Raw genomic sequence first — 24,409 nt, 5'->3', positions numbered from 1 at the left:
GATCTGCACTGCCCCTATCCTCCTCCCCAGCATGCCTAATTGGCTGGCTTCAACTGTTCACCAAGCAGTACATTCTATTCAAATTGCTCCAGCAATTGGAGCAGGAAAAAATACAAGGTGGCAGAACAGTACACATTCTTAAAGCACACCCTTAAGCAGCTAAAGCTGGGAATTCCTCACTCATTTCTCAACACTCTTTTACAAAACCACTGTCTCTTTTTGATGGCAACTCACACACAGACTTCTATTTGTTGAGATTAATTATTTTAATTTTTTTTATTTTTGTTTTAAAACACAAATGTAATGCTCCTTCAGCAATCAGTTTAGTCAGGCATGCCTTTTCATTGTCAAGTAGCTTTAATTTAGAACAGAACAACATACAAAACAAATATCACTACACATTTATGTTCCTTAGACTCTGTCTACCTACCTACTTTCAGCATTTTGTCATCCACCTGTAGGCTAACAAAGGTACTGAAAACCCATCTTCTGTACCTTCACGTATTACTAGGAGAATCAATGCTCCAACACCCCGCCCCCCCAAAAAAAGAAAAAAAAAAAAAGTAATACATTCCTATTTCTCAAATCAGCATTTTCAGAAGATCTAGATTTAGAGGAGGGCCACAGAGATGATGAGAGGGCTGGAACACCTCTCCTGCAGAGAAGGGTTGTGGGAGCTGGGCTCATTCAGCCTGGAAAAGACAAGGCTCTGGGGAGATCTCAATGTGGCCCTTCCAGTACATGAAGAACTTATAAGCAAGACAGAGACTGACTTTTTACATGTTTACATAGTGATAGGACAAGAGAAGCTGGTTTTCAATTAAAAGAGGGGAAAATTACGTTAGACATTAGGAAGAAATTCAGAAATTCAGGTGGTGGTGAGTCACTGGAAAAGGTTGCCCTGGGAAGTTGTGGATGCCTCATCCTTGGAATTGTTTAAAGCCAGGGTGGATGGGGTCCTGGACAGCCTGATCTAGTGGATGGCAATTCTACCCATGGCAGAGGTGCTTGAAACTAAATTATCTTTGAGGTCTGCTTCAACCAAAGTGATTCTATGATTTCTTGAAGAGAAAACTCCTCTACTTTTATAAGGCACTCATTATAGAAGATTGGAAATCTAATTTAATATTGAAAAAAAGCAGAAAAATCAAACATTTGGCACAGGAAGACTTCCGGAGAATACAGCCTGTTACCAGAAGTTTCTAGGAAGATTATGCACAATATAGCACAGCTAATTTGGTATCATGTTTTCACATATATCAGTTTTGAATCTTTTGTAAAGAGATTTATGAAGCATTCCAACTGTTTTTGTGTGTCTAACAAAGGAGAAATGAATGAGTTAAGACACAGTCCTGGCATAACTAAGAATACTGTTACTATTTTACCAGTATCATTATTCCAAATATTAGTGTGTTAAAGAGCTACATGATTCAATCTTGAAGGACAAAAACATTTTAATTTTCTCACAGGACTTACAATCAGTGTAGTAGCTTTGAAATAGCACAGAGTACTAAAACCATAAGTCTTCAACAAAGACTGTTTTCAAACTAATTTCTGTATGCATTTATTTTGGATAACTTAGAAAATTCAAAAGTGAACCCAGTTTGGATAAACTGCCTCAGCAGATACATTTTATAAGGAGAAAATAAAGGGAATATTAAGTAGCAAGATCATTCAGCATTTCCATGGTGTGTGCATGTGTTTGTGTGTGTGGGGACTCTATAAGAAAGAGCAAAACGGGCTGTCTGCCCAGATAAGGAAAAAAGGTGCAGAACAAAACAGTACTTTAAACACTAGTGAGCAGAGCCAAGGCTGATTATTACCTGAGTAGGTGGGAGGGATAGCACAGGGGTGTAGTCAGTTAGGGGGTCTTGTGTGCTGCTAACTCCCTTCATTGAGCCCAGTGAATCTATTCAGAATGAAAATGTTAGATAAACTCTGGTCCAGATCTTTTTTAGAAGATAGATATTTCCAAGTAGAAAACCAGAGTAATATTAGGTTGGCAAAGAGAAATGATTTCTGTAATCTGCTCCGAAAGGACACACTCCTTTGCCTTCCCTAACTAAATGACTTGCCCTTACCAAGGCTCTTCTAGAACACAACAGCTTCTTTTCTGCTATGAGAAGAGAATAGAAGAGCAATGAGTGGTCAAGACAGTGACTTCTTTTCCAAGCCAGTTGTAATAAAAAGCCTTGTATTTCTTCTTGTTGCTACAGAAGCAATGAGTAGTTTTGCTTTGACAGAACAATCTAACATCATGGTGAAAAATACGCCTAAGGGTTATTTTGAATTCACTTCCTTCCTACCCTTCTCCTCTGAGAAATACCCAGATTCATGCACTGCCTGCAGCTGAACATTCTTCAGGGTAACATTCACACTACATCTCCCATTTTTCTCCAGTAATCAGAAGGGGGAAAAAAGTTTCCCTGTTAAGACATTAAAAAAAGAAATGAGATATGAAATAACAGCATTTTGTAAGAAAAGACAGAAACGCTTTACCTCATTATCGAGGAGACAAAACTCAATCATTCTTGTTATACAGCTGTGGTATTAAAGAATAAGCATACACAAAAATCAAGCATAAGAGACTACTAGCAAGTAAAACCAAGGAAAAGCTATAAATGAGGTAAATCCAGAGGACAATCCTTCAAAGTGGTCTGGATTAGCAAACAGCAACACTGCTTACAGTTGCAACTGAAACATGAACAACTCTACACATCTGTTTGTAAGAACGTAGAATGAGTTTTTCCAATTGTATTTGTGGTCAAATGGCATCCTTAAAAAGAAGAAAAAAGTATCTAATTTACAGAGAGAGTAAGTTGGGTAGAGAACAGAAGCACACTGCTAGGTGGATGAAATTTGAAGAGTAGGATTTCTTCCTACTCATGATTATTACTTCCATTTAAAAAAAAAAATCTCCGCTGATAATATGAGTCCAGTATAACTGATTTTGTCAGATCCAACACCCTAAAATCAAGGGAAACCACATAATTCCTTTCAAATAATAACACCACATCCGACCTTCTCTCTCTCCTCACTCCAGTCTCCCCTACATCTTTTTTTTTCTTTTTTATTAGAACATTTTCCCCTTAGCTTAGGCAGGGGGAACCATTTTTACTGAACTCTCCCAAAAGCAAAGCAGTGTGAAAGTGTAGAGCAAATCAGCTCTAGCAGTTTACATCTGTCAAAGACACAAGCCACTGGACCACTGGAGTGGAGTTATGTAAGAAAGAAGCATTGGGCAATTTAACGTCACTGATTCCACCTGAAAATATTCACCTGAAGACCATTTCTGAAAGGGCAAATGTCTTCTATCATAGCAATTATTACCTTCTGAAGTCTCCCTTCTGTCCAGTTTGCTTTCTAAAAGTAAGTCTAGAAAGACCAGAAATCTAATATGCTAGTAGTAGGTATGACTGTATCATGATCTCTAGTTGGTACAACTGCAAAAAGTTTGGGCAGGTATTTTAGATCTTTGTCTCACATGAAAAAAATATTTTAACAGGCTGAAGTTAAATAATTATGCAGCAACTCTCCACTATCTACCTCCTCACACTACTAGAATTCATCATAACAAGACATAATTGCATGCAGATCAAGAAATACTTTGACAGCTAAATTTTATGGATGTAAGTATTTTATTACAAGCCTAATTAAGGATAATTTAAGGCTATTATTCTGAGAACAGTAGTCAAAAATTGTGTGAACAGGTGGGGTGAGGATAGCGATACTGCACACACCCTAGAAAATGTTTATTAGCACAGTACTGATTTTGTCATGTAGGAATTTTGACTAAAATAAGAGTTTTCAAGTAAAAATGTTCCAAAGTGGAAGCAATGTTTACAGTGCATATTCATTCAGTAATGATAATTCCCTGAACACTAAGTACAGAAACAAATCATGTTTTGCATGCCCACAGAGGCCTCTTCCTTCTTCGTCTTCACAATCACTTCCAAACTGAAGTGACATTAAAATTCTGCAGAACATCCTGCTTATGTGAAAAGAATAAGACATACTGCCAATGAGAGCATTTAGAAGCTGATCCTGGATTTCAGACTGAAACGTTTCACCGCTTTTTCTAGAAAAATGTCTACATGAAGCTGCGGTAACTTTTTAATTGCCTGTATCCACTACATACAAAGAATGTTTATTTCATAACTGTTAAAATGCAAAGGCATTCAGTCATGTAAATATCCTCTTTAGCTTGTCTGAGCAATGAGAACTATAGTTACATTAGGATTAATTTGTGCCACTAGGAACAATGCATTATCTTCCATGCTGGCACACACGCGATGCAATACACACTTTTGCTGAAAAAGAAGGTGGTGGAAGTATCAATTGTTGATAACTGAAAACATCCTTTTGAATTTCCACTTTAAACAGAAGCACTCCATTGATTCAAAACACACTAGTTCACATGTTGCATTACCAGCATCGGTCAAGTTTGAAGCCAGAGATGAAAGCGCTTGTGGTAAGCTTGAAAAACTCTGGAGCAACGTTTACCATTCCATAAAAGTTATCAATTGCTTTCTCATTACCTGAAACAAGTGCTCTTCTCCCAGTTTTTGAAGTCTTCAGAAAATTAGACTAATCATGGTAATAACTACATACAAAAACCTGGTCTTTTATGTGTAAAATGAAAAGCTTTCCCAACAACTTTAAACTTTAGAAATATAAGTACCTATTAAATTGGAGCCTAAGCTATGGAAGAGAGAGCACACGCTTCCTCTACTTGCTCTACCTTAAGAATAGGAATCTTCAGGAAAATACATCCAAAATGACACGTACTGCCTAGCAGTGCAAATTTTTCCAGTGAATCAACTCTTCTGATAACAAGGAGAAGAGGTGGTTGCTTTAATTCTGTAGAGTTTGGGACTGCATTGGCTTTTTTTGTTTGTTTGTTTTCCTACTCAATGACTATACATTGCTTCCAATGGTGGGTTTTGGTGAGGAATCTTCTTAAAATGGACTAATGATCAGTATGCCTTGTAGTATTCAAGTAGGAAAATTGCATTTATTTACCAAATTATAGGAAGGAACAGTAGTAATGAACACTTTGCTTGATCGTGGATGCATAATCTCACTGGCAGTATCAACAAATGGGCGACATTTCCTTCCTACAGCTTCTCAGCACCCTTAATTCCATGCAGAGATTTTAAGACATTGAAATAAGCTTCAATACTCAGTCTAATTCACCAGCATCTAATTGAAATGTTCCTTCTGCAAAGCAAAGACAGATGTAACAGCTTTGTGGGAACACATTTTTTAAGCTGAGACGTTTTCCTCCATAATTGCACAGCCATTGCCATGAAAGGCCAACAGCCAAAAAAAATGTCATTTTAAAAGCGTACTGATTGATCCAACTCCAGTACTTAGTTGCAGTTCTCAAAATGGGGAACCTGAATGTATAACTTACAAAAGGACATACATATTAAGTGTGACTAAACTCAATTCTGCAAGAAAAACGTGCTGTTCAGAACAACCACACACCAAAAAGATTCAGATTAAATGACTGAAGAAATTACTTGGAAAAACATACATAAATGAGAACAAAATAGAGTTGATTTTTTCCTTGAAACATTCCTATTATCTATAATGGGGAGTAATTGCTTACTTTATGCTTAATTCTAAAGGGAAAAAATACTGACGTTTTCTTGAACATTCATGAGTTGATGGAAGACAGAAATATTGATCTCCTTTTCATTTTGCAGTTACTTGCCCCTTAAATAAAATCTACTTCAAGGGCAAAGAACAAATTAAAGATCATTCTTAAAAGCTAATATTATCCTTTTGGGCACCTCAGATGACAGGTTCTTTATCAAACTGCCTGATGATTAAGTGAGCTATGCTGATGCAGCAAATGATACAGGAGGCAGGAAAAGATGAACTTAAGGCACAAATAATAAGAATTTGAATCTTAAATTTTTCCATAAAGATTAAACCTACACTATATGCATCATTTAGAGAAGGATTCTGGAAGACTGTACAGTGTAGTAACACTAAGCCTTCACTCCATTCAGTGAGTTACACGGATGATAAAACACAAGACCCACATTCCTTGGCAAAATGTTTAAAAACCCAGTTTTCCAACGTTTGAGATGTGATGTTGAAAATACCCTTAATTCTCAACAAGACCTACGCCATATACTAATAACAGTTAGTCCTATAAAGCAGTTTGAATAGAAATAGAGCATTTAAAAAAAAAAAACAAAAAAAAACCCAAAAAAAACCCCCAACAGATAAGTATGAATTATCAGTGTAAGGATTACTGTATGAGAACCACTGAAATGTGGAAACTTAACACCCAAGACTGTTAAAGCAGAATGTCTCCAGAGAGGGAGAAGTTAAAAGAAAGTTATAGGAACAGCAGCAAATACACTGGCTCAATTAGCATGAGACATGTCAAACAAGACTTTTTAGAGGAGTCTGCAGGAGACTTTTTTTGGCAGCAAGAAAGAAAGCAGAAGTGTCATTTCCATCTTCTAGCACAGTGGCTATTAAAAGAAACTGCTTTTATATTTGAAAAAAAGAAAGCACTTAAAAGAAGCAAAGACATTCTGAAGGAAGTGCAAAAAACCCCTTTCCTTTTAGAAATTTAGACTCTCTTTGAAATACTTCAGATGACTACCATTCTAGCAAGTAACTTAAAATACATGGGTCGCTCCAAAAGTAATGCCTTCTATTTATTTTCGTGGAAACTAGAACAGATACAACAGAGTACAGTAACACTACTTGAGAGAGCAAATTCTAAGCTACAAAACATTATTTTTCCAGCACAGTCACCATCATTAGCGATGCATTTTTGCCAGTATTGAACAAAAGTATACATGCCGCATTCGTTAAATTCTGCACCAGAGGATGTGACCCACAGTTGCTGTCACCACTGCTGAAACACACTACCCTCCACCTCCCTGTGTTCACAGCCATTGTTTGGTCTCCATAAATGTTCAGCAAGTGTTGACGAATGTCAACTGGTGCCATTTTTTCTGCATGGAGGAATTTGGGGACACACCGTTGCTTCATAGACACTTTCATGTCAGATTTTGTCAGATTGTCCCTCTGCTGCCATCTATTGAATGGCCACAAAATGTAATGGAATACTGACAGAAAGGTTCAACCTCTACTGCCACACCGCCAGCATTCACCTCTGATGTCATGGGTAAAAATAATAAAATACGAGGCATTACATTCAAGGCAGCCCTTGCACTTCTTTCTTGAATTGAAACATAGGTACAGAAACTCACAGTGTATATGCAAAATAGAAGAAAACATTTCAGAAAATAAACCGTCAAAACTTGAAGTACCACCTTCTTCTACCACCTTCTTCTATTTAGTTATTCAGATGAGAATACCTCTTAAGCTAAAAAAACATGTTCCAAACACACTAAGTAGTAATTAAAATTGAGTAAGTTCTCAGCAAAACAATTAGACTTTACAGATCTTTTTACAGAAGCTGAAATTGAAGGAAAAACACAGGGCTTTGTATTGTGATTTGACGATAATCCGAAGTAAGTTTTTAAAGAAGACACAGTACAAAGCATCTGATAATGAACTGAGAAATCACAGAAGCAACCTAGGTTTGAAAAGACCTTCAGATTACGAAGTCCAACCGTTAACCTGATCTCCTGAGTCATCACTAAACCATGACTCTTGGTACCAGCTCAGTGAACACATTATGAAATGCCTGATGTACGTTGAGTCTAAATAAGGTTAGCTGCTTTATTGAAGCTTCTCATCAACTGTTTCCAAAATCTATTTTGCATTAGTAGAAAGGCAAGCACAAAGGGAACAACTGTATTTGCTGTTCAAGGCATCACTTTCAACTGGACATTTCCAGAATCTAGAAACTCTGACACAAATCTCACCACCTACGTATCACTTGGCAGGTTTTCTTAACAAGATTGGTTCACACTCCTGTCTATTCTTCTATCAAATATATTCTTCTGACATTGCTTGCTGAAGTCAGGCATCTGTCTGCTTCAACAAACAATGGATCAAAGCTCTAAAAGCAATTCTTCTAGAAGCAGCACCTCAGAATAATACAAACCACATAAAGATCAAAAAGGTGTAAGAATAAAAACTCATTCACCTCACTTAGATTTTTTAAATAAAAGTAACTTGAAGATGTATTTTATTGTTATGAGGTTCATAACTGCAAGAGGCAGGTCAAACGTGACTGATACGAACTACATTATTTTTAATTTTTAAGTATCAGACAATACAATTGCTTGGTCTATGCAGTATCCCTTTAACATGACATTTACAAGATAAATGCAAGCATTTTATTGACTTCTATAAGAAGCCGGGCCTAAATAAAAACAAAAATTACCCCCATATGCTATCAAATTTCAACCTAACTGTATGGTATCTTCCAAAAGTAACATCAATAAGAAGATGCAGAAGAGATATTTTAACTTCTTTCTCAAAAATAGCTATTCGATTTCTCAAAAATTATTTTTTTTCCCTTTCATGAAAACTTCAGATATGTCATATGAGTCATGATATTCTGCAGATTTCCAGACCAAAGCCTAGCTAATGCCAGTCTAGTAGTAAGAGAAGTGCAAAATTTCTATATTAAAATGCCGTAGTCTCCATGTCAGTAAATACTGAAGAGGTGTAAGTGGTGCATTACTTACAAGAAATCTACAGTCTCTGCAGGCTGCATCTCAGGAACAAGCTGAGCTAGAATACTGATGTACTGGACAAAAGTACTGGATCATGGAAATTTTTTTTCTTCATTTTGAAAAAAAAAAATACATTTTATAGATTCTGGAGACATTAATAGCTAAAATATGATCACAAGAGTGATCACGGGAGGTTGTGAAATAATGATTCAAAGGCCAGTCCAAGGTGTTTAAATAGTTGGGAATAGTTGGGATTGGCCTCTACAACATGAACCCTTTGTTTACTTAACATGGCAAGAGGTAATGGTGTTCATAGCAACAAATAAATTACAATTCCAGGCTATGTCACTCAGCAGGAAAAAATAGAAAATTACAGCCTAACACCCCAAGGCCTCCAATTTTCAGCACATAAGTTTTAAACTTGCCAGAACTTGTATAGTGCTTCACTTTTAGAAATACAGCCCCCTTTACTGCTTCAACAGTGTGGCTGCCACATTCTATCTAGGAGGTAGTATTTCTGTGTACTGGACTACGCTGTTGGAGATTTTAATCCTGCTGTATAACAACTGTTTTTACATTAACCCTCTCGCACAGTATGTCATTAGCACATATAACAGCAATTGACCATGAAGACATCAATTTAAAACTTAAAACTAAAAATGTAACTAGGATGACAGAAAACTGCAGTATTTTCTGCATAGTAGACACTGAGTCAGCAATAGAGCTATCACTTTGTGCATACGTCTGTTAGCACTCCATTTAGGTTCAATCTTGGATGCAACTTAATAAAATGTCAGGGTTCTTCTTAAAAGGCAGAAAGGTCAGAAACAGGAAAGTTACTTAGGAAACCTTTCAAAGACTTTATTCTAGTGGCAACACTACTAGACAGATGCATGGCCTCACACTGTTTTGAGTGCAGAAGCATATCCATGCTCACTTACAAGCTTTCCGAAGGACAGCAGAAGTAAATTACAAATGTACTTGCTCTTCGTAAATCAAACATGAAGAAAACTATTTGAAAATAATCCTTAACATGGTTTCTTTTTGGTTGTTATTTATTTATTTACTTATTTTTAGGATAAATTACCAAAAATATGCCACCAAGTCTTGATACTTCAAATGGAGTATTAAAAATATTCACTGTTAGTTTGACTTTCTTCTTCCAAACTCCATTCAGGAGGCAATTTTTAAAAATTTCAATATAACTACATGAAATTAACTAAACTTTCTTATGCCTAATAGATGAACTTTTTTTTTTTTTTTTTAAATACAGTTCATTATTAGAAATAATTAGAAATAATTAGAAATGAACTAAATTGTGCGAATTTCCCTCTGTAGCTCATTTTCTGAAACCCCCCAACACACTGCAACCAAAATCTCCTCATGAGTATTTATGTAACAAATTATGTGGTATTTTTCTCAGTTTGTCTTGCATTATCATTTGTGTGGTAGAACACAACCGAAACCCATGACTATCTCTTATTGTGTGGAATCCAATAGCTTTTACTTGAATTGTGACGCTTGCTTTGATCTGTTAGCTGGTGCTTCTAATTTATCACTGGTTCACAAAAGTCAAAATAATATAAATCACTTAAGTCCTACTACTTTACCTTCCCATAAAGAAAACTATTAAGTTATGCCAGCTATTCTGCTTAAATTCCTACAACTGGAAACAGCTGTAAGTGAGCAGAAAAACTACAGTGCACATCTAAATCACATTAGCATCTTTAATACTTGGTGATACAGGATGACAATCCCTGCAATCCTAAATTTAAACTAGTATGATCTTCATCATGTATTGTCCTCTCCGCATTGTTTTCTCTGTGTTTTTAGGCTTAAACACTAAGAGACTGCAGATTGAGAACTATTAAGCACTACATTTGAAATATACATTTTATTATCAAGTTCTAGCTCACCAACAAATTGACTGATAGTCATTAGTCAACAGTCTATAGTGGGACATTCAAATCATTTTTGCAGAAAAAACTATTAAGTTTAAATTAGTTTTTAAGCCTAAAACCACCTTGACCTCATTTTTATCAATTTCCCATTGAAAAACTCTTCGTAAGGCAGAATTAAAAACATACATTTTTCCAAAGCTGCTGGGAAAAAAAACCTCTCTCAAAGTAACACTGCAGAAGACACTGTCCAATACCTAATATGAGATTAAGACTTTAAAATTGGCACAGTTTAGTGATCTCCCATTCTTTCAAAACAGATAAGACTCTGCTTTTCAACATAGTTGTTATGACCATTTCTTTTATACTATTCCAAAATGCTTCAAAAGCAAGCATGACAATTTCACATACTTACAAAGAAAAGCTAGCTACAAACTAAGGTTAACAACAAAGTCTACAAGGTTAAAAAACGTACTGAATAATGATGAAACACAATTGAACATCATTAACACTTCTCTTTATGTTTGACCAACTCATACCTGGGTATGCTGCCTGTTAAGCTTTTTTCACTTGATGATGATGATAACGATGACGATGAAGATCGAGGTCTCTGATCCGTTTTCACTCCTGTAGCCTCTGTTGCACTAATCTGAGGTTTTTCACCTTTCTCTTCTGGCTTTTTTTTTTCACTATCACTTTCATCGCTGCCTTCTCCTAAGATGTCATCAACCTGCCAAAGAGTGAAAAGTCAGTGTCCTCCAACAGGCTTTAATATAGTCAGTATTACATAATTATTAGACAGCTAAGTAATCATTAAGAGTATGCTTACACTTGACTCTACTTCCTCCGTGAAAATTCAAATTAAACACAAGTATGCAAGTACTTCAAAGGGAACCTGAGACAGCTCCAGTAACACTCTATTCAAATCACATATATTTAGTCTGTTTAACTTGATACATACACATATATTTACATGCAGGATTCAGTCACATTTGAAAGTATTTACCCTTAGCTATAGTAACACTGAAGCTGTAAATAAGAAGTATAATATGGAAAAAATGTTGTCTCTTTAGAAATAAAATGAATAGTATTTTGTACTGTTACGGCATGTATTTATAGGCCTAACACAAGTGCTTGTTTAAGACCCTAGCTAATAATTATGTGTATAATTCCATACATTCTTAAATAGATACGTACCTTCAAAAAAGTGCATTTATAAATATCTCACTAAGAATGGAATTAAATGTAAAGAATCCTGCCGTAACCTATTTGTCTGTTCATGCTAATTATTGAAGGCAAGTCTATGAAAGCATTAATGCATTTCATTAAGCAATAGTTTCTGTTTCTGAAGTGCTGGCACAGAATTTCATGCTCTCCCCAAATCATATTAATTAGCTCCTTCACATCCAGAACTACTGAAATTAACATTAAAAGCAAATCATACTCATGATCAATTCTGTTGAGCTTCTCTTTTACTCAGCATGAATGCTGACTTTAGCAAAGAGTTGAAAACATCAGAAAACATAGGTGAGGATCCCAAAGAAAGAATCTGAGTGTATTTATCTATGGATATTTTTATTTTCCTGAAAGCAACTTCTCTCATAACCTAAGTTGAAATATGTCTCACACTTCTCACTTAACGCCATACCTGCCTTACCAAGACAAAAAATTCCATACATGACCATGCATAGATTTCACATTGGTTCCTAATGGATAATTCTCAAATGTAAATAAAGGCTGAGAAATAAGAAAGCAAAAAAAAAAAAAAAAAAAAAAGGAAAAAAAGGCAAGCTCTTGCCAATGCTCTACTGCAAATACTGTAGAAGTAAATGAAATATATTTTTCAGAGAAAAATCTCGAGAGACATCTTGCAAGCAAGAAGGGAAAGAAAAAAGGAAATACAGAATTTTGTTAACAGTAAAAAGAATACGCCATTTCTTTTTCCAACATTCAGAGATAAGCAACATGTAGGACTCAGTAAGGATGAATATGCTCAATAGTGCAACTTCACCAAACATGTAGGTGACTCACATGGCACATTTCTCGATGACTTCAGAAAGACAGAATATGTAATACTTATCTTCAGTCTTTTGACAAATAGATGGACATGATGGTTTATTATCTTTCCACAAGATATAGTCAGCTGCTCCTACCTGACTGTTGTAATGCTTCTTGAGCCTTACAACAAACTGGTTTTAAAAGTCTATGCTACACTTGGATGAAATGACTTTTAAACAACACGAAAAGTAATCAGTTAGGTTCTTAGATCAACAGTTTAAGTTGGTTTTCCACTGGTATTACAGTTCCTAGCATGAGATTTAAAAATGCATGTGTGAGCTATATAAATTTGAAAATGATGGCATATGAAAATTATTGATAAGATATGATCCTTAGAAGCCAATTAAATTAGAATAGTATCCAAACTGCAGACTTTACTTGAGTATTTAACGAAACAGCCAATTGTGTTGAAAAACACTAAGACATACATTTTCATCTTTCAGAATTCTCAAGGAATGTTTTTCTTTACAGGAAAAGATTTAAGACCTTCATTCAAATAAATAAGTAAGAAAGTAAAACCACTCCCAAAGTGTAAAAATCAAAATCATGGTTTAAAAAAAAAACCATCCAAAACATTAATATTTAAGCAACACTTACTCAGACATAGATATTTACTAGCTTAACCTGCACCTGTATTTATTTTAGTGTTCTCTCAATTAGCTGAATAACGAAGTCTCAATGTTTCTGGTCAGGCTATTTTATCTACAATTCAAACATGACCAGTAATGATTTATTTTAGAAAATCTCAAACTGTGCACGCATAATTACTTGAGCTATGACAGAAGTGTCAAAAGAAGCTATAAAATGTATATGACATCTTTTATGATTATTTTCTGAATACCCTGAATTATATTGCTAGCATCCTGCAACTCTGGTATATTCATAATGAATCCTAAGAATCAAACCAATTCAGTGTTCAGGGCTGATTTGGCTTAACATATTTTGGGATTGATATCTTAATAACCTTTGACTGATTTGTGTGAAGATTTGTTTGTTATAAAATGGAAAGAATTAGCAGTTTGGACTTACACATCTGAATTATAGGATACAAACTACACAGTGTAGTAAGCATACTTATATGGTTTATACATTTTCAAGAACATATGCCTAACAGAAAACGCAGATGATGGTACTTTTTAATTCTATCTTCATTTGATTCTAAAGCATCTGAAGCCATATTTGCATCACAAAGCTAACTCTGAAACACAAGCATCTACAAAACGCTGCTGATCATCCCAGTTTTGCCAGAATGAGCACTTACATTTTTCTTCAGCACAGTGGCAATAATGCCAAGAGACACTCTTTCACTGGAGAAACAGTGAATTATGTGGAACAGTTTGGCATGCTCTATGGAATATGAGAAGTCTCCCTAAAGGACAGACAGCTTGTTTTCATAAGCTTCCATAATTCTTAACTTGATCCCATTATCTTTCCAACCTTCCCCCTCTACTTCCAAGACTCCATTCTGCTTTATCCCAAACTATGTTCATTTAGCAGGACAATGGAGTTTTAGCTTATATTTCACATGAAATGCAATAGAAATCAGGAGCTGATCAGGAACTTTAGCACAGTAGTAGAAGTGAGATGCAAAAGAAATTAAATGGGGAAAAGTGAATTAAAAAACAGCAAACTAATAAAAGTACTTCTGAGCCTATGAGATTAATAGTAAATGATAGTACTGGGATGTAAATCAAACCAGACAGAACAACCATTCCATCTTCTAGGAGTTGTGAGTTGAACTTCTTAGTCTTCGAGCACAGGGTGATGAAAACAAAACTGCTAAAACTTTACGAATATGTAAAACTTGAGCAAGCTCAGGTGTTGGTTAAGTATCTTTTGCTTTCAGAATACATTGCCTGTGATGACTCTCTTTTTAAATGTTGAGATGTCTTCTACTATGATTCAGTATTAATTTAATTTTTATATACAGTAAACAGGACATCAGTGGGTTGCATTTTACACTTGATAATAGAGGCTGCGTTCAGCAATCTATCATTCAATGTATCTTCAATCTTTTTAATTTCTAGTGAAGACAGTTGCAAAAAATAAGCAGTATCAACACTGAAGGGTAAAGAAAATGCACTGCAAGTGTAAAGACAATTCTACTGAAAGAAAAAGAAAGAAAGCTCTTATAGAAAATGAAATAAAATCAGAAGCTAGCTGCGTTTATTTTTATGGTTATAAGCAACTGCTTCTATTCACACTGCAAAAAAAATCTGAAGCAGAATCCTTAGGGTTTTTATGATAAGCTTTCAGAGCAACCACTTATTTATGAAATAAGGAATCTAAAGCCAGGCAGAACTATTTTATCTCTGCCCTCAATATATTCTTGAAAGATCCAAACCCAGTAGGATGGGTAGTTTCAAAAATCCACATGACACATCAGTTCTAACAGAAAAACTGTTTTTGTAGGCTGTGTAACTATGGCAGCTGTGAATAGTAGGACAGTAATCACAAGCTCTGACTGAATATTCTATCACTTCCCTGCAATGCTGCATCTCCATAAAACACTCAGCAAAAATAAAGGAAAGCAAAACCTGAGAAGACAACAGATGTGCCTGGATGACTCATTACTACATACACTTTTTGTTTAACAATACAAGCAGAATTCTACAATCAGGTTAGAGATTGGATAAGCAGTAGTAGTAGGTAAGAATGCAAGTTTGGGCAGTAAAAACAAATACTCTCTACCACAGTTTAACTGGCTACAGAGTTAAGGCATTTTTTTCAGAGCTAATCTGCAAGCTGATTCACAGCAAGGAACATATCAGTTGCCAAAGACCGAACGGAACCACATATCCACAGTGTAAAAATCAAAATCACAGTGGAAAACTGTGAAAAAAAACCAAACAAACAACACAACAGAAAAAATGAAACAACAAAAGACTAGTTCATCAGAAAATAGAAAAGAAGGTTGAAGAAAAAGAAGGTACAATATTGGTAGACAAGTAAAAAGACTATATGCAGAGGAAAATAATTACAAGAAATGACTGATTCATTACAATTTCTACAGCATAAAATCTGTACCTTCTGAGAAAGAAACTAGAAAAGTACTGCAATATTAGAGATAAAAATGTATAAAGTTCTCTAGTCCTCTACAAATTTATAAATACATGAATGTATATTATAATCCCTACATATAACATCCCCATATATAACATCTACTTTTATCATATAGATGTGTATACAGACATAATGAAAATATCATAGTCTGTATATAAACACCTCCATAAAATCTTTGCATATGTTTATGTAGCACATAACTTGATTCTTACACAGATTTTTTTTTTTATAACTTTATTATTATTCACTGAGCACTGGATCACAGGATATCTCATTTGAAGTAATCACTTTATCAAGGAAGAGATTAGGAGAGGGACAAAAAAGCATAGCGATGACAGGCTTTGGGTGCTAACGCTATGATTATTCTCCCCAACCTACAAAGCCAACACCTAAATTGCCTACTAGAAATAACACTCGCATAAAATAATTGAAGAAAAAAAAAAAAAAAAAGAAAAATTCATACACCTGAATTCTTGAAAATAAGCATCTAAGGACAGTACATGAGAAGCTGAAAAAATACTAGCTCATAAACTGTGGATTTCCAAAGTGAATAGCTATAAAATAATCAGTGTTGATAGTCTAGATTTCTACACAGAATTATTTTTAAAAATTATTTATATTGTTTTCTTGAAAAAATTATACTTAATTATTCCTACTCTTGGTTCTTATAATAACATGTAAAACAAGTTGTTTTATTTCTTTCAGTAATTTCTTAGGCCATCTTTGCAAGCTGAGATTCAGACTTTCTAATTGTCTGCAAAACAACATAAAACACCCCCCAAAACAGTTTCTTCATTAGCAAATGAGAATAAAACATTTTACTGTGCCTTTCAATACAGTAACATTAACAAAATAATCAAGACCCCATTAATTACTACTTTGTTCTTCAGCTGCAGAAATACTTGAAAATTAATCGTCTTTCTCAAAATGTGTTATGTAAAATATACCTTATCTTTTCTAAATATCCTATGGCACATTTGGACAGCAGTTGGACCCAGTGATCCACATGGGTCCCTTCCAACTTCAGATACTGCTTGATTTTATAGTATTACTGTGAGGGAGGTGTTGCCTTTTTTCTTCTATCCACAGACAGCTCTTCCGGTTTAGGGAGCTTGCATTAAATACCTTTACACTAGAACAGAAGTATATCTGTAATGAATGATTCTTGCTCACTGTGATGTAGAATTCTGCTTATCCAGTGTTACTGAACTGCAAACACAAAAATTAGCAGCCTCTAGTAAAGTCTACCAGCTACAGGATGAAAAAAGCAATTACGTGAGGAAAAAAAGCTTTAACTCTTGGCTCTTCACTGGGAACAGCTGCTATAATAAAATTTGAGTCTCTTGGAAGGAATCATTGCTCACTTAAAACACTGAAGGAACGCTCTCTTATTAGTAAACACCCTTTCAGTTTCCTACGATTGTTCTACATTGTAGAGCTTACTTTTACAACAACACATACATTTTTCACCCATTATCACCCTATCCTGTCATTAAACAAAACACAAACGTAGTCAGATATGGTCAAATAAGATCCCTCCCTTCTCTGCAGCTCTACTTGGGAGGTCACATGAAACTTCCTAGAAGAGATGGAGATCTCATGACTAGGCTACTTTGACATACCCTACAACACCAGAATGACTAAGCAGCAAAATGTTAATGCAAAAAAGATTAACATTAGGAATTTTATTCCAAATATGGTAACTAACATTAGTTATCATTGTTTTGTTTTTTCTGTTTTTATAAACTTTTTATTTTGTACTTTTTGTCTCACCAAATGGAATAGCTTCTTATGTATATTCTTATCAACACTTATTCACCATTTATGAACAGTTATTTGAGAATCAGGACACTACCATCCATATCTTCGAGAACATCTAGTTAGTCTTTTAAGACACTATTAGAGATGATATTATGACATGATGCATGTGCAAAATTACACTTTACTATGAAGCAAAGTATTAGGAGATCTGGACTTTGTTTTGAAAGAAAATATTTTATTCTGTAAAAACATCACTAGAAGTACAAACATGCTGGACACAGATTATTGTCACTCTTCAGCATATGAGATTTAAGGAAGAATGTGCACTGCACGTCAGTCTCATATCTTCTGGGTAGTCATAGAAAATACATGAAACAATGGCAAGTTCTTCTTTTGCATTATAGCGTTTTCTCATTTCAAATTTCTGACTTGATTTCTAGAATCATGTACGACACACATGCATGGGCTCCAACATTCCTTTGTCTCTGTGTACGGATTTCCTCCTCTGTCTCGATTAACATGGGCTCATTGAGAAGGTGGTGAATCAGTAAAACAAAAAAGCAGTCTTGCTTACTAATATAACATGTGATTTGATGTTTCTATTTGAATCTTCCCGTCATAATCAAAACTTTAGTATTAACCTGCTTTTGATAAAGCATGATGGAATGCTTCATATTTCAATATCACACCGATATCACACTATTATAACCAAAAAGGGCAGCTCCGAAAGTTACCTATTTATTACCTAAAGTTCCAAACAATATTCTTGCTTTCAAATTTCTAATATTTGTCTTGTAATACCACAGACACCTTAAAAAACAAACCAGTGGTCTGCAAAGTAGAAGAATCACACGATCAGAAAAGTTTTATTTTGTTTTAAATTTAAATGGTTTATCTGAAAAAAAAACTCAGATTAAAAAATGAGTTTTCTTTGACTGTCACCCAGAACTCTCATAATTAATAAAATCACTATTGTTAAGACACTCCAGCAGCAGCATACAAGTGACATTTAAATGCTATCAAGTGCAAGCATCAGGAAGCTTTTGCCTTGAACAACACAGCCTGACAGATGGAACAAAAATAAGTGGCAAGAGACACTAATTAAATCTTCAAGAACAATTTCCTTCCATAGACATCATAGTATTCTCAAGGAAATTATATTAAATGGGCAGCAATGCAAACTATCTACAGAACCCATATAAGAGTACTGCTCTCTGTTGAACTGTAATATACTTAAGTCCTTTACTTTCCAAACACTCTCTAAATCTTTCCCATGCTCCCCACAGAAAAGGCTTTCTCTTCTCTTAGTAAAATTAATAACAAAGGATGCAAACCCTCTGTACACCTGGTTGTGCCAGGAGAAAGAACACAAGCCCACGCTCCATTGTCCAGCTGTCATACATATAGTTATTTCTTACAGAATTTCATTTATATGAAATGAAGGTGCAATTCTGCTTATCTAAGTTTGCAGGTTTTTTTTTTTTTTCTTTCTAACTGCATCCACAGCAAGTGTTTATGCTGACAATTTAAAACAACCTGAAGATTCCTCAAACTACCACAGAACCCGAGAATATCATCCTTCCTCTTGTATTACAAATACGATATAACTTCTATTCAAACAAATTCGACAAGGATGCTTCTAGTATTTTCTTAACACCCCGAAGCTGCAAATATGCTTTGAGAACAGGCAGAATAGGCTGCTGTTTAAGGGAGATAGTACAGGCACAGAGCAAGCAGAAAACGAAGTGATCAGAATTTCCCTTGTAAAAACAGACACAGAACCCTCTTGCAGCACATGGCACAGATCCCACTGCAACTGAACAGAGCAGAATGGCTGGGTTAAGGCCCTGGGTGACAGCAAACTAAACGAGGGTCAACAACGCACCTTGGCAGCAAGAAAGGATAACCACCACCAACTTTGTTCTTGAGCCCAGGACTTACATACAGAGCAGTAAAAAGGGTAACTGATAACAGGGAAATCGTAGCCATGAAAAACTTAAATAAAGCAGTGATTCCTTGAATTAATAATATATGATCATACTTCAAAATGCAGACTGCTTTTTAACCTGTCCACACTATTCTCTCCATTCCCTCCCTATATAAGCATGTAGGCCTATTTAAGTTGTGGGCTGAAACTCTGGAAGAAAATGGAGAAGCATTGCTGTCTTAGACCACATTTCTTCAAGTTTTAATTGTAAAACTCAAGAGACAGGATAAATATAATTGGTTCATGTTCTTACCAGCCTAGAACTCTCCCCCAGAATGAATTTTGTGGTATTCTAGCATTCTATATGCTCAGTTCCCACTACTTTTCTCATAACACTACTTTATGATTCAACAGAAGTCAACATCAGATCTCTTTTTTTTCACAGAACTGCCTAGATTGGAAGGGACCTCAAGGATCATGAAGCTCCAACCTGCCTGGCCTGGCAGGGCCACTAACCTCCCCATTTACTAGACCAGGCTTCCCAGGGCCCTATCCAACCTGGCCTTGAACAGCTCCAGGAACAGGGCATCCTCAACCTCTCTAGGCAGCCTGTTCTAACACCTCACCACTCTCCTAGTAAAGAACTTCCCCCTAACATCCAATCTAAACCTTCCCTCTTTCAACTTAAAACAATTTCCCCTTTTCCTACTACTATTGGCCCTTTCAAAGAGTTTACTCCCCTCCTGATTACAGGTTCCCTTCAGGTACTTGAAAGGCTGCAGTGAGGTCACCCCACAGCCTTCTTTTCTCCAGGCTGAACAAGCCCAGCTCCCTCACCCTGTCTTCACAGGGGAGGTGCTCCAACCCCCTGATCATCCTCTGGACCCTTTCCAACAGCTCTATATCTTTCTTGTACTGAGGGCTCCACACCTGGACACAGTACTCCAGATGGGGCCTCAGAAGAGCCAAGTAGAGAGGGACAACCACCTCCCTGTCCCTGCTGGCCATCCCTCTCCTGATGAAGCCTGGGATACCATTTGCTTTCCGAGCTGTAAGAGTAGACTTCTGGATCATGTTAAGTTTCTCATCCATCAGGACCCCCAAGTCCTTCTCTGCAGGGCTGCTCTCAAGGACTACTCCTTCTAGTCTGTATAGATGTCTGAGATTCCTCCATCCTATGTGCAAAACCTTCCACTTTGCCATGTTGAACCTCATTAGGTTCACCCAGGCCCACCTTTCAAGTCTGTAGAGGTCCCTTTGAATAGCATCCCTTCCTTCCACCATGTCAACCACACCACTCAGCTTGATGTCATCGATTTTTCAGACCAAGTGTTTTTCCTTCCTTAAAATACTATCTGTACCATCCTTATAATTCCTTTCCTCCAAATGTTTTCAGCAAGAAACAGGGGAAACAGTTTCTCACATAATGATTCTCTGACTACACTGGAATCAGTGCACAAGAAGAGGAAGGAGCTAAATAAGAGAAAATACTTTAGCTTTTGTTGTAGCACATATTCTCAGAGGGTTTACAGAAAACAAAAGTATTTCAAAGTAACTACCAGAACTTGTCAAAGTACTTATAAAACAAATGCAATTTTCAGTGTCTGATGTCATGTTTGAGCTGTTTTTCAAACTCTTAGACAGACAGCAAGAGACTTCTGCATTAGCTTCCCAACTTCCAGAAAGGAAACATTTTGAAGTCCTTAAACATTCTACTGATGACTCTCCAAGCACAGTTAATGAGTTTAATAGGAGTTATTTCTGAGTTCTAGTTTGCTCAAAGGCTTAGGGACATGAAACTTTCTAAAACACTTTTCCAGTAGAAGTTCCCTTGCTAATTCTCACAGTTAACATACCAAACTAACTTGGACCACACGTATACTTGATCTATTCAGAATAAACACCTGTTCTCATTCTAAGATTTTTTTTTTAAATATATATTCTTAATTCCAGTTTTATATTATTCTATAAAGCAAAGTTCTTCTCCCCTTTATCTTACTTTTCAGATTTCACCAAAGATCATTCTAGATCTATTTGAAATCACAGAATCACAGAATGACCCGGGTTGGAAGGGACCTCAAGGATCATGTAGTTCCAACCCCCCTGCCTAGCAGGGCCACCAAACATACACCTTTACTAGATCAGGTTGCCCAGGGCCCTGTCAAACGTGGTCTTGAACACCTCCAAGGACGGGGCATCCACAACCTCCCTGGGCAGCCTGTTCCAGGGCCTAACCACTCTCCTAGTAAAGAACTTCCCCCTAACATCCAACCTATATCTTCCCTCCTTCAACTTGGACACATTTCCACTAGTCCTGCTATTTTCAGCTCTTTCGAAGAGTTTACTTCCCTCCTGGGAGTAAGCTCCCTTCAGGTACTGAAAGGCTGCAATGAGGTCATCCCGCAACCTTCTCTTCTCTAGGCTGAACAAACCCAACTCTCTCAGCCTGTCCTCATAGGGGAGGTGCTCCAGCCCCCTGATCATCTTCGTGGCCCTCCTGATCATCTGAAATGATTTCTTCTATCCTGAAACTGTGTATTTTTCTTTAAAAACTCCAGTTTGATTCTTCACTGGCTCTAGACCTTACTGTTATACTGCAGGTTTTCTTCTACTAGAACAGAATCAACTATTAAACTTAATAAAACATTTGTTCCTGATCTGATATGTAAATGCTGTTTCAAAGAAAATTATCAAGAACATGTATTTACAACTTTTTTAGAGGGAAGAAATATAGAAATTACTGGATGAAAACTGGACACCAAAAGAGAGGAGGTCTTTGGTTTCCCTTATCCAAAGATTTTTCTGCTCTCCTCTATAACATTACTAAGCATCAAGCTGAAAGTACCCATTTAACAACTAGGTATAATGTTTAAATTTAGGTAGTTTTCCTGGTCTTGCAAGATGACCTCCAGAAGCAAGTATGACAGCCACTTCTAGCATCCTGCAGCTAGACTGGAAGATCTGATTATCTGGTAAACAGATAATCTCAATGATATTAACAGCTTATTTATTTATCTTTGAGGATCTTTTTAAGGTTGGTTATTGCCTAGCTACACCGTTTCCCCGTCCCATTTCACTTTATGTCTACACAGGCATCCATGCCAGAACAGTGTATGAGACTAGAAATAGAATTTAGATACAGTATTGTGCAATAACTCCACATTGTCTTTATGTAGAAAGAAGCATTACCTAAGTATGAAGAGATCAGAAAATCTAGAGAAATATCTGTTGATGCCAGAAGGATAGGGAATGGAGCAAAGGGAAAATTCTAATGCAAATACACCTTCAATGATCTATAACAACACAAATTACATTTCAGGTGAGTAAAGTGAACAAAGCCTAATGCCAATATACTCTTATCTCAGGCAACAGAAAGAACTGGTAAAAACTTGAACTGTCTACAATTGTTAAAGGTAGCAGAGGTGGATACTTCAGAGATCTCAGCCTGCTGCACACACAGTAGTATAGCACCTACCTCATAAACCTGTATAGCAACTGGGGAAAAAGTCATTGCACACCTGTACGTAATCTGCTGACATGCAGTAAAAAACCAACAACTTTATTTTACAGTTCTTCAAGTCTCTTCCATCACTAGTTATTAGCAAAGGCACAGTTCTGCCAGAAGTCATAATACTTTTCTTATTCCTAAGTGTTTACCGAGAGACATGCAAAACTAGCCTAGTGATAATGGCTTTTATTAATAAAAAATGATCTAATTTACTAACAAAAGACCACTTCCGAAAGGATTTTAAATATAATTTTAAAAATCACGTGAAATTAGAAATCTTACTACAATATTAAAACGACACCTTGCAATTTGAGAGGGCACAGTGCCTAAACTCTTGAGTTATCTTTTCTGATATATTTCACTACCAAACAGGGCAGCCAGCAGCAAGATACTAATGAAGTGCTGAGGGCAGCACTGTAACATTATCAATGAATCATCGCTGGAAATGATTTCCAACTAAAAGAGGGGAGATTTACATTGCACTTAAGGAAGGAGTGTTTTGTTTTTTTTTTACAATTAGGATGGTGAGACGAAGGTTGCCTGGGGATATGTTAGGTGCCACATCCCAGTAGACATTCAAAGTCAGGCTGGATCAGGCTCTGAGCAACCTGATCTAGATGTCCCTGTTCGTTGCAGGGGAGTTGGACAAGATCACCTTTAAGAGTCCCCTCCAACTCTGAAGATTCTATAATTCTATACTGCTTCTGAGCTCCAATCTTGGTTTTATGTTACAAAAAAGAATGGACATCTGCGAATAAATGTAAAGAAGTGTTAAAGAAAGAAGTGTAAAAAACATTCCACCTACTCTCTTGCTTCCATCACTTGCTTGCTCAAAGCGAGTTTTCTCTGGATACAGGCTTCATTTTGTAACAACTTTCTGATCCTCAAAATATGCCCAAGTGCCTTCTTGACACTACTTATAATTGTGAAATTCCACCAAGAAACACAAAACAAAAAAGAAAAAAATCCACATACAATGATCATATCTCTTTCACAAAGTTTATATCCACAAACATTCTGTAGAGGACAGTGCTCAAAACTTAAAAAGCAATGAGTTTCCTAGATGACAAAGACTAGGATTAATCATAACCTCTCTGGTGGATATCATGTTACTTGACACAGAGTTATTTGTGTTATTGACAAGTTATTTGTTAACCAGAGTTTAGCATAAGCATTAACAGACATCAGCTGGTAGTAATGAACATCTGGGAAAACTATTTCTGAACTGGATCTACTGGAAACTTAGAGAAGATGGCAAAGCCAAGTCAGTTTTGAAATGGTTTCTGCTGAACCAGGCAACATGACTGCAAACAACGTCTGTATGATCAAAAAGCACGAGCCTTTTAAATGAAGCAGTGAAGCAACACAAGTACTGTACAGATGCCCTGCATAGCTAGATGACTCATATCATGAGTAAGTTTGGAGATTAATTAATAAAAATAAGTTAGTTAAAAAAAAGCCAACAACAATACAAAGCAATATGAAGCACAACGAAAGATAATCCTAGGCACTAAAAAGTGGTTAGTTTCACAAGAGGCCAGCTCAATATGAAGCTGATGAATACTAGGTG

General features: G+C 36.1%; 1 protein-coding gene across 1 annotated transcript in view; it reads right to left on the bottom strand.

The window, feature by feature from the left end:
* The window catches only part of CTDP1 (CTD phosphatase subunit 1), a 78,765-nt gene that overhangs the window by 9,938 nt on the left and 44,418 nt on the right, over positions 1-24,409 (bottom strand). Inside the window, exon 12 of the mRNA XM_015854801.1 lies at positions 11,062-11,252. Within this exon, the coding sequence (XP_015710287.1) occupies positions 11,062-11,252 (191 nt within the window). The remainder of the gene's footprint in view (positions 1-11,061; positions 11,253-24,409) is intronic.

Source organism: Coturnix japonica, chromosome 2 (assembly GCF_001577835.2).
Source record: "Coturnix japonica isolate 7356 chromosome 2, Coturnix japonica 2.1, whole genome shotgun sequence".
In the NCBI taxonomy this organism is placed as follows: Eukaryota; Metazoa; Chordata; class Aves; order Galliformes; family Phasianidae; genus Coturnix; species Coturnix japonica.
The sequence above is the reverse complement of the archived record's forward strand: the minus strand, read 5'-3'. Positions and strand labels throughout refer to the sequence as shown.